The sequence below is a fragment of the Phalacrocorax carbo genome, chromosome 26, assembly GCF_963921805.1.
Source record: "Phalacrocorax carbo chromosome 26, bPhaCar2.1, whole genome shotgun sequence".
NCBI lineage: Eukaryota > Metazoa > Chordata > Aves > Suliformes > Phalacrocoracidae > Phalacrocorax > Phalacrocorax carbo.
The window spans coordinates 4,608,048-4,624,181 of record NC_087538.1 but is presented as its reverse complement, the minus strand read 5'-3'; the positions used below and the strand labels follow the sequence as shown (position 1 = coordinate 4,624,181).

At 60.9% G+C, this 16,134-nt stretch overlaps 1 protein-coding gene across 1 annotated transcript; it reads right to left on the bottom strand.

Annotated features, from left to right (window-relative positions):
* Positions 1–2,395: 2,395 nt before the first annotated feature.
* LOC135317515 (uncharacterized) lies at positions 2,396–15,841 on the bottom strand. Its single transcript, XM_064473807.1, has 9 exons — positions 15,465–15,841; positions 13,765–15,186; positions 11,268–12,302; positions 9,997–11,031; positions 9,369–9,617; positions 8,096–8,209; positions 7,634–7,708; positions 6,283–6,510; positions 2,396–4,538 (listed from the first exon to the last, which is right to left on the bottom strand). The coding sequence occupies exons 1-9, from the start codon at positions 15,619–15,621 to the stop codon at positions 2,611–2,613; spliced, it is 6,243 nt and encodes a 2,080-aa protein (XP_064329877.1). The 5' UTR covers positions 15,622–15,841; the 3' UTR covers positions 2,396–2,610.
* Positions 15,842–16,134: the final 293 nt, after the last annotated feature.

Sequence of the window (16,134 nt, the reverse complement as noted above, 5' to 3'; positions counted from 1 at the left end):
CATCCCCTGACCCTCCCACGGTATTTATTTATTGTATTTGTATTTATTTCACGGTTATTTAATTGCGGCTTATTTAAGTTTATTTAATTGGGGGTTATTTAACATGATTTTGAGGTATTTAATAATTGCTGTTATTTAAGATGAGTCTTCATTGGAGCGTCACGTGGTTGTAGGCCTGGGGGGAGCCCGTGAAACCCCCCCCAAGCCCCCCAGAGCCCCCCTGCCCGCAGTCCCCGCTGCCTGCACCTTTGCCGCGTTGGGGGCTTACGCCCTTAGAAGAAACAGGCAGGAAGCGCTTCCTTCTTTACACCTGAGAAAACAGGATTTTCTGTGTTTTCTGCCCCAATTTCTAGGCTTGGGGGCGGGGGGGGAGGGGCTGGACACTGCACCCACCATTTTGAGGGTGTGGGTGATGCCAGGAATTAAGGGAAACGCCGTTTTAGGCAGAAAAACATCAGTTTTCATTGTTACTCGGCCACGGGACGCGCGCGGGCGCCCAGCTCTTGTTTATTGAACCGACTCGTAGGAGACGCTGGAATACAAAGTCACAAAAATAACAAAACAAAACAAAAATCAATTTTTTTTTTTTTAAAAAAAGCTGACAACAGCTTGATTTTGCTCCTGTTTTGGGCAGACATGTTAGGGGAACCGGGCAAACCCCACAGTTGACTCTGCTCCGTGTGGGGTAATAGTCTTTCCTCCGAAACACATACTCGGCAGTGCCTGTGACCCAAATTTGGGGGTTTTTACCCCATAATGGCACTTGGGGAGCATCATCACTGCCCGGCTGTGCTGAAAAACCACAAACGAGACACATGACAGCAGTAAAAAAAAAAAAAATTAATTCAAAATTTGAGAAATAGTGCCCATCGATTTCAGATGGGGCTCAACCCCTTCCCCCCCACCCCACCCCCCCCAAATAATCTGCCCCAAAAGAGCGAAATCCAGCAGAAATTATGGGGGGGGGAAACCCTAAAAAGACCATTTTATGTTTCAGTTTTTACCTGTTCCCGCCTAGGACTAATTTGGTAAATTTTGGGTCGTGCTTTAAAAATACACTGGGAGGAGAAAAAGGTGGGAAAAGTCAGTTTAAAAAATCATCATAATTAGGTGGGGAATTGATTTTATTCGCTTCCTTCTGCCCCAAAATTGGGGGTGGCAGTGGGTGCTGTCCCCTCCCCTCCACCATGGGGATGGTGGCTTGGGGAGGCGATGTGTCTTCCTGCTGTGAAAAGGTGGTAATTTGGTTGAAAGAGTTAAAAAATGAAGGGGGAAGGGGTCCCCCCATCCCCTAATTAGATCGTTAATTAGTGACCAATGGCTCTGGGTGGGAACAAGCCCCCCCCACCCAAAACCAGGGCTTTGTGGCCAACCCAGGCCGAGTGGCAGGTGAGCGGCTGGGGAGGTTGGGAGGATGGTGGGGGGAGGGGAGACTTCCCCATCCCCTAATTAGCAAGATCGTTAATTAGAGACCAAGGCTGAACAGCTCCTGGCAGGAAGAACCCCACCCCCCACCCCCACCCAGTGATAGGTCCTTGAGGCCAACCCGGGTTGGGTGTTGGGCGAGTGGTTGGGGAGGTTGGGAGGAGGATGGAGCTGGGGCAACAGCCAGGGTTCCCCTAATTAGAGAGGTCATTAATTAGCCACCAAACTGACTGGCTTCAGGTGGGAACAACATCCCCAGGGCTTTGAGGTCAACCCAAGTTGGGTGTTGGGCGAGCAGCTGTGGTGGTTGGGAGAAGGATGCAGCCGGGGGGCTGCAGCAAGGGTCCCTCATCCCATAATTAGCTCATTAATTAGCCACCAAGGCTAAACGGCTCTGGGTGGGAACAAGCTCTCTCCCAAGATGGGTCTTTGAGGTCAACTCCGGTTGGGTGAGCGGCTGGAGAAGAAGGGAAGAGGATGGAGCTGGGGCTGTGGTCAGGGTTGGAGGAGCTGCCTTATCTCGTAATTAGAGAGGTCATTAATTGGCCACCAAGACCGAACAGCCCAGGTGGGATCAAGCCCCCCCCCCCAACGATGGGTCTTTGAGGTCAACCCAAGTTGGGTGTGGGGTGAGCGGCCAGGGAGGTTGGGGCTGTGGTCAGGGTTGGAGGAGCTGCCTTATCCCCTAATTAGAGAGATTGTTAATTGGCCACCAAGACCGAACAGCTCCAGGTGGGATCAAGCCCCCCCAGCGATGGGTCTTTGAGGTCAACCCAAGTTGGGTGTTGGGCAAGTGGCTGGGGAGGATGGGAGGATGGAGCTGGGGCTGTGGTCAGGGCTGGAGGAGCTGCCTTATCCCCTAATTAGATCATTAATTAGCCACCAAGACTGAACAGCCCAGGTGGGATCAAGCCCCCCCAGCGATGGGTCTTTGAGGTCAACCCAATTTGGGTGTGGGGCGAGCGGCTAGGGGGGAAGGGAAGATGGAGCTGGGGCTGTGGTCAGGGTTGGAGGAGCTGCCTTATCCCCTAATTAGATCATTAATTAGCCACCAAGACCGAACAGCTCCAGGTGGGATCAAGCCCCCCCAGCGATGGGTCTTTGAGGTCAACCCAAGTTGGGTGTGGGGCGAGCGGCTGGGGAGGCTGGGAGGAGGACGGGGCCGCAGCCGGGGCCGGGCACCGCTCAGTTGATGAGGGAGGAGGTCTGGGCCCCCGAGGCGGGGGCCGAGGGGAAGGAGGGGTGGGGGAAGGCGCGGGCAGGGAAGGAGAGGGCCCACGGCAGGTCCAGGGCGGGGCTGGAGAGGGAGGGGATGGGCAGGGGCGAGGGGGAGGCCGGGAAGGAGGGCAGCGAGGGGATGGGGGCCGCCGAGCCGCCCAACGGCGGGGAGAAGGCGGCGCCAGTGAAGGCGCTGGAAGGTGGCAGGGGGTTGCTGGTGGCGGCGGCGGCGGCTTTGGGCTTGTCCCCGGCGTGGGTGCGTTGGTGGCGGTTGAGGTGGGAGCTCCGGCTGAAGCACTTGCCGCACTCGGGACACTTGTAGGGCTTCTCGCCGGTGTGGACGCGCTGGTGGATGGTGAGCTCGGAGCGTTGGATGAAGCTCTTGCCGCACTCGGGGCACTGGTAGGGTTTCTCGCCGAGGTGGGTGCGTTGGTGGGTGATGAGGTTGGAGGAGACGCTGAAGCATTTGCCGCACTCACCGCAACGGTAAGGTTTCTCCCCGGTGTGCATCCGGCGATGGATGGTGAGGTCCGACTTCTGGATGAAACCCTTCCCGCAGTCCCCGCAGGCGTAGGGTTTCTCTCCGGTATGGATACGCCGGTGTTTAACCAGTGCCGACCGCTGCCCAAAACCCTTCCCGCATTCCCCGCACTTATAGGGTTTCTCCGGCGGCGCCGCCGGCGTCATCTCACCGTCTCCGGTATCCGATTCCCTCCCGCAATCCATACATTGCTGACCGCGGGGACGTAACCCCACCGTGCCACCCCGGTTCTTCCCGCAATCTGGGCACTTGGGGGGCTGCCCCGCGGTTCCCCCGGTACCGTGGGCGCGTTGATGCTTGAGCAAGGCAGCGCCTTGGCCGAAACACCGCCCGCATTGGGCGCATTGGAAGAGGCGACCGTGACGGTGAGCGGCCAAGAAGCCGGCTAGATGTTCGGGGCAACGGTAGGACGCCCGTTCGGCCGCGTGGATCTTCTGGTGCCGGTCGAGGTGGGAGCTGACGCTGAAGCTCTTACCGCATTCGGCACAGGTGTAGGGTCGTTCACCGGTGTGTACCCGTTGATGCCGTTCCAGGTCGGAGCGTTGGATGAAACCTTTGCCGCAATCGCCGCAAGCAAACGGCCTTTCGCCGGTGTGGATGCGACGGTGTTGGGTGAGGTTGGAGCCTCGGCTGAAGCTCTTACCGCAGTCGCCGCAGCGGTGAGGCCGTTCGCCGCTGTGGGTCTTACGGTGCTTGGCCAAGGCGGAGCGTTGGGCGAAGCTCTTACCGCATTCGGGGCAACGGTGAGGAGCCGGCGACGCCTCCGTCGGGGGCGGTCGAGGACGGGTGCGGGGTTGGGCGGGTGGACCGGGTCCACCGGCGTGGGTACGGCGATGCCGGTCGAGGTGGGAGCTGACGCTGAACCGTTTGCCGCAGTCGCCGCAAGGATAGGGCCGTTCGCCGGTGTGCACCCGCCGGTGCCGCTCCAAGTCAGAGCGTTGGATGAAGCCTTTGCCGCAATCGCCGCAACGGTGAGGTCGTTCACCGGTGTGGATACGCCGGTGCTGGGCAAGGTTAGACCCTCGGCTGAAGCCTTTGCCGCAGTCACCACACCGGTGCGGCTTCTCCCCGCCGCGTTCCGGCTGCCGGGCCGATTGCCGACACCGCCGCCCGCACTCGGAGCACCGTCGCGGCTTTACCGGACTCTGCGACCGGTTCCGCATCCCGCATTCGGCGCAACTGCCCCGGGATGCCGGCGATGCCGCGCCGCCCTTCTTGCCCCCATTCCCTTTACCAGCGATGGGGGGCTCAGCCGCTTGCCCCCCGCTTTGGCGTTGATCGGCATCCTCCAGCGCCGTCTCCTCGCCGTCCCGCGGTGCCGAATCCTCCTCCGTCCCGCTCCCGGCGCCGGTGCCTGCACCGCAGTGAGAAACCATGAGTCCCTCCCGGCACAACACCCCCCTAAAACTAATTTTAAGCCCCCCCCCAACGTGGGATACGTCATCGAGCTGGACTCCTGGAAGACCTTTGACATGGTCCCCCACAACATCCTTCTAAGTTGGCGAGAGATGGAATTGATGGGTCAGGAATCGGGTGGGTGGTGATGCTCCTCCGCGGCTCTGGCGAGGCCCACCCGGAGCCCTGCGGCCGGGGGTCCTCAGGACCAGACGGACACGGAGCGGGTCGCAGAATCACTAAGGTTGGAGAAGACCTCTGGGGTCATCGAGTCCAACCGTCAACCCAACGCTACCAGGGCTCCTAAACCATGTCGAGGGCCGCATCTGCGCGGTGTTTGAACCCCCCCCCCAGGGACGGTGACTCCCCCACCTCTCGGGGCAGCCTCTGCCAGGGCCTGACAACGCTTTTGGTGAAGAAATTGTTCCTAATCTTCACTCTAAACCTGCCCTGGCGCAGCCTGAGGCCGTTCCCTCTCACCTGTCACTGGTGACTTGGGAGCAGAGACCAGCCCCCCCCTCACTCCAGCCCCTCTCAGGCAGCTGCAGAGAGCGAGAAGGGCTCCCCTCAGCCCCCCCTTCTCCAGGCTAAACCCCCCCAGCCCCCTCAGCCGCCCCCCAGCACACTTGTGCTCCAGACCCTGCCCCAGCCCCGCTGCCCTTCTCTGGACACGCTCCAGCCCCTCAAGGCCCTTCTTGTCCCGAGGGGCCCAAACCTGAGCCCAGCACTCGAGGTGGGGCCTCCCCAGGGCCGAGCACAGGGGCCCCATCCCTGCCCGGCTCCTGCTGGCCACAGCAGTGCTGACACAAGCCCGGGGGCTGGTGGCCTCCTTGGCCACCCGGGCACTGCTGGCTCATGCCCAGCCGGCTGTCAGCCAGCACCCCCAGGGCCTTCTCCGCCGGGCACTTCCCAGCCCCTCTGCCCCGGGCCTGGGGCGCTGCCTGGGGTTGGGGTGACCCAAGGGCAGGGCCCGGCACTTGGCCTTGTTAAACCTCACCCAGCTGAGCTCAGCCCATGGATCCAGCCTGCCCAGGCCCCCCTGCAGAGCCTCCCTGCCCTCCAGCAGATCGACACCCCCCACCCAACCTGGTGTCACCTGCAAACTCCCTGAGGGCGCCCTGGATCCCCTCGTCCAGAGAAGGGTGATTAGATAAAGATATTAATTGATAACGATTGATAAAGATATTGATTGATAAAGCTATTAATTGATAAAGCTATGAAAGGAGAGCCGGGGCTGGTCAGCCTGGAGAGGAGAAGGCTCCTGGCCTCGTGGTGGCCCTTCAATCCTTACGGGGACAGAGGTTTTGGTAGGGCCCGTCGCGATAGGACGAGGGGGACCGGTTTTAAGCTAAAAAAGGGTAAATTTAGGTTAGATCTAAGGGAGAAATGCCTTAGGCTGAGGGTGGGGAGGCACTGGAAGAGGTTTTCTGGAGAGGCTGGAGATGCCCCATCCCTGGAAGGGTCCAAGGTTGGGTTGGACGGGGCTTTGAGCAGCCTGATCTGGTCGAAGATGACCCTGGCCGTGGAGTAGGTGACCTTCAAAGGTTCCTTCCGACCCAAATCGGTCCCTAATGCTATGAAAAAAAAACCAGCCCCCAAAGCACCAAACCCCCAAACCCATTTCCCATGGGATGGTCCCAAAACGGAGGGGTTTCAGAGAGGATCTTGGGAGAATCCCCCCCACTCTCCGCCCCAAAATTTACCTCCATCCTTGGGTGTTTTCTTGCGGTTCCGGCGCTTCCCCCCCTGCCCCTGCTCCCGCACCAACTCCCGCAGCATCTTCTCCACCTGGCTCCTGCCGGCCGTTTGCAGGATCAGGCCCAACTGGCGGCGTAAATCGGGGTTCACCCCCCCATCGCTGGAGCCGGCCCCTGCCGAGGGTTGGATCTGGGTGGGCTCCGGTTGACCCTGTTCCCCCTCTGCTTCCACGCCTGGAAAAAAAAATTAAAAAAAAACCCCAAAACCTGAGGAATTAAGCCAAATTTAGGGGGAGTTCCCCCAAAATCCTAAGGAATTAACCCAAATTTGTGGTGTCCCCAAAAATCTAAAGGATTTGCTCCAATTTGAGGGGGGGGGGGTCCCCTAAAAAATACTAAGGGATTCACTCCAGTTTGGGGAATCCCCAAAACCTGAGGAATTCACCCAATTTTGGAGGTCCCCCAAAACGTAAGGAATTCACCCAAATTTGGAGGTCCCCAAAAACCAAAGGAATTCACCAAATTTTTTTGGGGGGGGTCCCACAAAACCTAAGGGATTCACCCAAATTCAGGGGGCCATAAATCCCCAAGGAATTAAGCCAAACTTGGGGGGGGGGATCCCCAAAAACCTAAGGAATTCACTCAAACTTGGGGGGTCCCCAAAACCCTAAGGAATTCATGCAAATTTGGTGGGGTTCCCTCAAAACCTAAGGTTTTCACTCAATTTTGGGGATCCCCCAAAACCTAAGGAATTCACCCAGTTTTGGAGGTCCCTCAAAACCTAAAGGATTCACCCAAATTTTGGGGGGGGGTTCACAATAGGCTAAGAAATTCACTCAAATTTGGGGTTGCCCAAAAAACTAAGGAAGTCACTCAAATTTGGGGGGGGTCCCCAAAACCCTAAGGAATTCATGCAAATTTGGGGGGGGGGGTCCCTCAAAACCAAAGGGATTCAGCTAATTTTGGGGAATCCCCCAAAATGAGGCATTCACCCAATTTTGGGGGGGGTCCCCAAAACTTAAGGAACTCACCCAAATTTGGAGGTTCCCCCAAAAAACCAAAGGAATTCATCCAAATTTTGGGGTTCCCTCAAAAGCTAAGGGGTTCACCCCAGTTTGGGGGTTCCCCCAAAATCCTAAGGAAGCACCCAAGTTTGGGGGGGCCCCCCAAACCCCTACGGAATTCACCCTGATTTGGGAGGTCCCCCAAACACCCAAAGGGATTCACCCAAATTTGGATGGTCTCAAAACCTAAGGGATTCACCCAAATTTGGGGGGGGGGGGGGGGTTTCCCCAAAACCCTAAGGGATTCACCCAAATTTGAGGGGGGGGTGTCCCCCCTGAACCCCAAGACTTACCCGACACCAGCCCCCGCCTCCGGTGGGACTCGGCGAAGGCGGTGATGCGCGGCCAGCTGATGGCGATCTCCTCCGCTGCCGGGAAGAAGGTTGGTCCTCAGGCGCCCAGACGCCCCGGTGACGGGCTCCGTCACCCCATTTCAACCCCCCCACCCCTCCCCGCATCAAAAGTCCCTCTGTTTTGGGGTGAAATGCTCCATATTTAAGGCAAAAATAGGCTTCCACCAGCACCAACCCATCACAGCAAGGGAAACTGAGGCAGCACAGGGTCACCGGCCCCCCGCCACCCCCAAAACCCACCCTGAGTCCACAGGATGCTCACAGCCCCCCCAGATCCGTGGCAGTGTCCCATGAGGGTGTCCCCAACCTACATGTGGGGTGACAACGGCACAGGGGAACCCCAAAAATGACCTAAACGCCCCCCAAATTTGCGATATCCCGGCGTCCCTCCACGCCCCTTACCCAAGGAAATCACGTTTTCGTAGTTCTCCTGCATGGTGGCCCCAAAAAATGGGGGATGAGGGGTCCTGGTAGGGGGACGGGGGGGTTCCAGGTGGGTGGTGTCACCCCACAATCAAAAGTCCAGCCCCTGCAACGGCAAGAGACACCCCCCATCCCTGTTAGCACCCCAGTACCCCCCCTTTTTTCTATGGAGGGGCTGAGGACAAGGACAAGGGGGCTCTGTGTGTCTCCCCTCTTGCTCCCCAAATTTTCCAGGGCTGGGCACCCCAAACCCAGGGTGTCCAGAGCTGCATGCCCACTTTTTGGGGTGCCCAGGGGGTGCTCACCCACTCTTTGGGGTGCCCAGGGGTGCACCCCTGCTCTTTGGGGTGCCCAGGGGATGCTCACCCGCTCTTTGGGGTGTCCAGGGGGTGCTCCCCGGCTCTTTGGGGTACCCAGGGGGTGCTCACCCGCTCTTTGGGGTGCCCAGGGGATGCTCACCCGCTCTTTGGGGTGCCCAGGGGGTGCACCCCTGCTCTTTGGGGTGCCCAGGGGGTGCTCACCCACTCTTTGGGGTGTCCAGGGGGTGCTCCCCTGCTCTTTGGGGTACCCAGGGGGTGCTCACCCGCTCTTTGGGGTGCACCCCTGCTCTTTGGGGTGCCCAGGGGGTGCACCCCTGCTCTTTGGGGTACCCAGGGGATGCTCACCCACTCTTTGGGGTGCCCAGGGGATGCACCCCTGCTCTTTGGGGTGCCCAGGGGGTGCACCCCTGCTCTTTGGGGTACCCAGGGGATGCTCACCCACTCTTTGGGGTGCCCAGGGGGTGCTCACCCGCTCTCTGGGATGTCCAGGGGGTGCTCACCCACTCTTTGGGGTGCCCAGGGGATGCACCCCTGCTCTTTGGGGTGCCCAGGGGATGCTCAGCCTCTCTTTGGGGTGCATCCCTGCTCTTTGGGGTGCCCAGGGGATGCTCAGCCTCTCTTTGGGGTGCACCCCTGCTCTTTGGGGTGCCCAGGGGATGCTCACCCGCTCTTTGGGGTGCACCCCTGCTCTTTGGGGTGCCCAGGGGATGCTCACCCGCTCTTTGGGGTGCCCAGGGGGTGCTCACCCGCTCTTTGGGGTGCCCATAGCTTCTCCCCGCTGCACCCCCATTTCCCCCCCCACCCAGGGACACAAGCCTCCCCCTCCACCCCTGCAGAATTTGGGGCACCCATTGAGGGGTGGGGGGAGGGTGTGCAACCAGCGAGCAGCCCGGTGCGGGGGTGGGGGGGCTATGGGGGGGACCCCCCGTTACCTGCGGCAGGGGGGGCACAACCCGGCTCCCCGGGGCTCCCCCCCGGGCTCCGGGGACTCTCCTCGCCGAGCACCGGTCCCGGTGGAGGCGGCTCCCCGTGTGACCCGGATACAGTGAAGCCGCGGCCGCCCTCCTCCTCCTCCTCCTCCTCCTCCTCCTCCTCCTCCTCCTCCTCCTCCTCCTCCTCCTCCTCCTCCTCCTCCTCCTCCTCCTCCTCCTCCTCCTCCTCCTCCAGCACCAGCCAGGGCCCTCTAGCGGCCCCCGCCTCCGGTTCATCCCCCCCCCCCACGCCGACACCCCCCGCCCCCGAGCCCGCCCCGGAGTCCGCTTTCCACCCCTCCTCCCGCCACCGGTGCCACCCCCCCCTCACCCCCCCCCCCCGCCACGGGAGCTCAACCGCTGTATTAGACACCGGGGAATCCCTAGCGAGGGATGCTGTTGGATGGGGTGGTGCGGAGGGGTGAGCTTGGAGGGTGGGTTCGCCCCGCTGCCCCCTGCACCCCTACTCTGTCCCATCTCGCTGTGGGTGCCCTGTGGGACCCTCTAAGGGGGGTCAAACACGGGGGTGCGCAGAGCCCCAAATCCATCAGCCTCCAGAGTTGGGGGCACAAGTAGCCTCAGGGGTTACCGCTGCGGCCCCCTTGCTCCAGGGGTGCCAAGGAGATGCCCAAGGAGATGCCCAAGGAGACGCCCAAGGAGATGCCCAAGGAGATGCCCAAGGAGACGCCCAAGGAGATGCCCAAGGAGATGCCCAAGGAGATGCCCAAGGAGATGCCCAAGGAGACGCCCAAGGAGATGCCCAAGGAGATGACCAAGATGCCCAAGGAAATACTCAAGGAGTTGCCCAAGGAGATACCCAAGGAGAGGACCAAGATGCCCAAGGAGATGCCCAAAGAGTTACCCAAGGAGATGCCCAAGGAGATGCCCAAGGAGTTGCCCAAGGAGACGCCCAAGGAGATGCCCAAGGAGATGCCCAAGGAGATGCCCAAGGAGATGCCCAAGGAGATGCCCAAGGAGATGACCAAGATGCCCAAGGAAATACTCAAGGAGTTGCCCAAGGAGATACCCAAGGAGAGGACCAAGATGCCCAAGCAGATGAACAAGGAGATGCCCAAGGATTTACCCAGGGAGTTGCCCAAGGACATGCCCAAGGAGATGGCCAAGGAGTTGCCCAGGGGGATGACCAAGGAGACACCTAAGAAGTTACCCAAGGAGTTGCCCACGGAGATGACCAAGATGCCCAAGGAGATACTCAAGGAGTTGCCCAAGGAGATACCCAAGGAGATGACCATGGAGTTACCCAAGGAGATGCCCAAGGAGATGGCCAAGGAGTTGTCCAGGGGGATGACCAAGGAGATGGCCAAGGAGTTGCCCAGGGGGATGACCAAGGAGACGCCCAAGGAGTTGCCCAAGGAGTTACCCAAGGAGATAGCCAAGAAGTTGCCCAAGGAGATGCCCAAGATGCCCAAGGAGATGCCCAAGGAGATGCCCAAGGGGTTACCCAAGGAGATGCCCAAGATGCCCAAGGAGTTACCCAAGGAGATGCCCAAGATGCCCAAGGAGATGCCCAAGGAGTTACCCAAGGAGATGCCCAAGATGCCCAAGGAGGTGCCCAAGGAGATGCTCACATCCCAAGGAAACCAGGGGCCACGACCCTGGGAAACTGGGGAATGGAATCTCCTCTGAAGCTCAACCACAGTGGTAGTCACTGGAGATTCCACACCAGGAGACCGTAGCAGGCAGGGTTGTGCAGTGACATGGGGTGGGGTAACCCTCTGTGCAGGCCACACATGTAGAGGAGGCTGCTGCCCCCCATTTGGGGGTCCCCAGGCCTCCCCTGGGCCCCCTGAAAGCTCGAGGGTGTGTGGGGGGATGCCCTTGGGGCAGATCCTCCTGGACCCAATGAAGGCAGAGGATCTTCCTCTGTGGAGATCCTCTCTTGACCAAATGAAGGTCTCTCAACCCAATGAAGGCAGAGGATCCTCCTCCATGGAGATCCTCCTGGATCCAGTGAAGGCAGAGGATCCTCCTCCATGGAGATCCCCCTGGACCCAATGAAGGCAGAGGATCCTCCTCCATGGAGATCCTCCTGGATCCAGTGAAGGCAGAGGATCCTCCTCCACGGAGATCCTCCTGGACCCAATGAAGGCAGAGGATCCTCCTCCATGGAGATCCTCCTGGATCCAGTGAAGGCAGAGGATCCTCCTCCATGGAGATCCTCCTGGACCCAATGAAGGCAGAGGATCCTCCTCCATGGAGATCCCCCTGGACCCAATGAAGGCAGAGGATCCTCCTCCATGGAGATCCTCCTGGATCCAGTGAAGGCAGAGGATCCTCCTCCATGGAGATCCCCCTGGACCCAATGAAGGCAGAGGATCCTCCTCCATGGAGATCCTCCTGGATCCAGTGAAGGCAGAGGATCCTCCTCCACGGAGATCCTCCTGGACCCAATGAAGGCAGAGGATCTTCCTCCATGGAGATCCTCCTGGACCCAGTGAAGGCAGAGGATCTTCCTCCATGGAGATCCTCCTGGACCCAATGAAGGCAGAGGATCCTCCTCCATGGAGATCCCCCTGGACCCAATGAAGGCAGAGGATCCTCCTCCATGGAGATCCCCCTGGACCCAGTGAAGGCAGAGGATCCTCCTCCATGGAGATCCTCCTGGACCCAATGAAGGCAGAGGATCCTCCTCCATGGAGATCCCCCTGGACCCAATGAAGGCAGAGGATCCTCCTCCATGGAGATCCCCCTGGACCCAGTGAAGGCAGAGGATCCTCCTCCATGGAGATCCCCCTGGACCCAATGAAGGCAGAGGATCCTCCTCCATGGAGATCCTCCTGGACCCAGTGAAAGCAGGCGGCTTGTGGGTGCTTGGGGGTGGGTCCATTTGGGACAACCAAATGTCGGCGTGGGACATTTCTTGGAAGGGGGGACCTTCAAAAGCATGGGGCATTTTGCGGGGGGACGGACACGTAGCCCCAACCTTTCACCTCCCGGCAGGTGACTCACCGTCACCACCAGACCGTGAACCGGTGCAGGCTGCCGGGCTGCTTGACTTTCTCCATGATGGGGTTCTTTTGGACACCCCACCCAAGGTGACCCACCCCCCCCACCCCAAACCTCCGGTTTTCCGCACGGGAAGAGCTGGGAGTCGCAGCTCCTCCAGGGAGAAGGAGAAGCCACCCGCCGGCATTTGCACTAGTCTATTTTTATTCACAAAACAAACACAGCTCCTGCTCATCTTGGGAAGAGATGGACCAGGCAGCCGGCACGGCCGCGACCCTGAAACCGCCAGGAAACCCCCGGATTTGTGTCTCGCTCCCACCCCCCCGAGGTTCACCCCAAGGATTCACCTCTTCACAACTGAGAAACACCCGCAAGGTGATGCTCCCCGTGATCTCCTGGGGGTTTCTTTCCAGCAATGGGTGGTGCTACCTCCTTCCCCATCACCGATGGGTTCCCACCATGAGCTCCCTCTGCATGGTGGTTGATCAAACAACCCAAGAGAAGCCGTGAGCACCCGCGGGGACAAACCCTCGTCCCAGCTCTTGTCCCCAACAGCCTCCAACTCAACCCAACACGTTGGGTTCCTCCAACCGCAGGTGGGCTCCCTCCCGCTGAATAAATACAATAAATATATTAAATAAACCGCCCATGCCAGGTCCGCGCCGAAGCATCGCCGGCAGCCGAACCGCGGCGCGTGGCTGGGAACCGCCGGAGGCTGGACGCCCGGGCTTGCTTCTTAACAACAAAGCCACAAAATCGGCATATTTTGCCCCAAATGGTGTTCATTTAGTAGATGGCATCATCAACACCCCCACCGCGGCTGGGAGGGCTCAGGCTTTGGGTGTTGGTCAAGGCTGGCAGCGTGGGGAAGGTGGGACGGTCAAGGGATGAAGCCACCCCCGATATTTTGGGGTGTCTCTGAGTTTGGCAAGGAGCCGGTGGGACCTCCCGCACCCCCCAACCCCATTCCCTTCCCCTCCCGGCGCCTCCCCGGCCGCTCAGCGTCATCTCCCCAACACCCATGGAGGTAGTTTCTCCTGGACTATGCATGGGGAAGGAGCACGGTTGGGATGTCCTGATGTCCATTGGCAGGATTAGGTCTGATTTTTCCGGAGGGGACCCTCCCCCCCCCAATTCCCACTCGGCCCCCCCCAGCGCCACCTCCATCCTCCCCTATCTACCCTACCTTCCTACTCTACCCTACAAAAACTACGTCCTCGGGGCCAGGGTTGGTGCCACCGGGGGACATCACCGGCTTGGGAGCGCCCATCCCCGTGGCACCCATCACGCGTGGGGGCTACCCGAGGCACCCCGCGGCAGTGGTGGTGGGACGGGAGCCACCCAGGGGGTCAACCCTACGTCCCCCCCTTCTCCCCGTCCCCCGGTTAACGAGGCGTGAGCTCATCTGGCGGCTCCTCCGGCGGCTCCTCCTCGCCGTGGCTACGGAGGTGACGGTGAAGATGGGAGCTGACGCCGAAACGCCGGCCGCACTGCGGGCAAGGGAAAGGCTTCTCGCCGGCGTGCGCCCGTCGGTGCTTGGCCAACGCCGAACCGTCGGCAAACGCCTTGCCGCAATCGGGACAGGCGTGCCGGGGACCGGCGTGAGCCCGTTGGTGCTTATGGAAGTGTAGGGTGCTGTTGAAGCTCTTCCCGCAATCGGCACAGACGTGGGGTTGCCCGCCGGCGTGGGTACGTTGATGCCGGTAGAGATGGGAGGTCCGGCCGAAACGTTTGCCGCAGTCCCCGCACTGGTAGGGTCGTTCGCCGGTATGGATACGTTGGTGTCGTTCCCAATGGGAGCTCCAGGAAAAACTCTTCCCGCAATCACCGCAATGGTACGGTTTCTCACCGCCGCCGTGGAGGCTACGCCGATGACGGGCGTACTGGGCGCGGGCGCCGAAGGCTTTACCGCACTCTTCGCAACGGAAAGGACCGTCGCCCAGATGAAGGCGTTGGTGTTTGACCAACGCCGGCCCATCGCCAAAACTCTTCCGGCACAGGGTGCACTTGTAGGGTCGTTGGCCGGTGTGGGTGCGTTGGTGCCGGTCGAAATGGAGGGTGCTCCCAAAACTACGCCCGCAATAGGTGCAGATGTAAGAGCGGCCGCCGGCGTGGGTGCGTTGGTGCCGGTAGAGGTGGGAGCTACGGCTGAAACGCTTACCGCACTCGGGGCACTGGTAGGGCTTCTCACCGGTATGGACGCGTTGGTGCCGGTCAAAATGGGAGCTCCAACTGAAGCTCTTACCGCAGTGACCGCATTGGAAGGGCAAGCGACCGGTGTGCAACCGTTGGTGGGTCACCAGCTCCTTGTTACGGCGAAAACTCTTGCCGCACTCCTCGCATTTATACGGCAACCCACGGGGACGTGCCGGCGGAGCCGGTGGACCCGACCGTTCGGCGGCGTGAGCCCGTTGGTGCCGGTAGAGGTTGGAGCTGACGTTGAAACTCTTACCGCAATGGAGGCAGAGGAAGGGTTTCTCACCGGTGTGGGTCCGCCGGTGTTTGCTGAAGTGGGAGCTGCAACTGAAGCTCTTGCCGCACTCCCCGCACTCGTAACTCTTCTGCAACACGATGATGCTCTTGAAGTTGGAGAAGGCGCCAGCTCCCGAGCCGGTTTTGCCGCCGCGCCGACCCCCCACCGCGCCGGGGGAGTCGATCTGCTGGACCACGGTCCAACGTAGGGTCTCCTTCGCCGGGCTCCGGTCGCCCGGTGAACCCTCCTCGGGGTGGGCCAACAGGGCGGTCGTATCCAGCTCTACGATCTCGGGGTCGCCCGTTGGCGGGGGGTCCGTCTCGGGGTCGCTCGGTGTCCCTGGGGCAGCGGAAGGTGGCGGGCAAATGGGGGTCAGTGCTGGTTGGGGGCAGGGGGGCACATGGGGATGGAGACCCCCTTCCCATGGGACCTGCGAGGGGGCCGGGCTGGGGCACCCCATAACTTTGAGCTTCTCGGCACGTCCTTGGCGCAGGGACCCAGGACGTAGGTGCCGTTTGGGGGGACGCCGCAGGATTTGGGTGCTCACGCCCCTTCCCAAGGCTGGAGCACAATGAGGGCCCCTCCCCACACCCCACACCCCCCCCCTCGATACTTACTCTGCATCATGGGGGGGGTGTAGGTGTCCTCCCCCCCGTCACCCCCAAAAAACACCGTCTGTTCCGGCTCAGCAGCCCCCCAAGGATCCATCGCCTGCTCCCACACCTCGGCCAGCGGTTCGGGGGCCCTGGGAAGCCGAGACCACCCCGTCTCCATCCCGCAGCCCCCCCCCCCACCCCCCCCAAAGCATCACCAGGGGCTCAGTGAAGCTTGGGGTTCAGCAGGAGGGTGGGTGCAACCCCTGTGCGTGGGGGGGTCCCAGCGCCCGGCAGGAGGAAGAGTTTTGGGGTCCCGGTTTGTGGCGTGGTCCCATGCCTGGTGGGTGACCCCCCCTCCCGGCCCCCCATCCCCGCTCCCCACGGGGTCTGTATGGGATGGAGGGGACCCCCCTGCCCCCCATCCCCGCTCCCCACGGGGTCTGTATGGGATGGAGGGGACCCCACGGCCCCTATCCCCGCTCCCCACGGGGTCTATATGGGATGGAGGGGACCCCCCTGCCCCCCATCCCCGCTCCCCACGGGGTCTATATGGGATGGACGGGACCCCCCTGCCCCCCATCCCCGCTCCCCACGGGGTCTATATGGGATGGACGGGACCCCCCGGCCCCCCATCCCCGCTCCCCACGGGGTCTGTATGGGATGGAGGGGACCCCCCTGCCACCCATCCCCG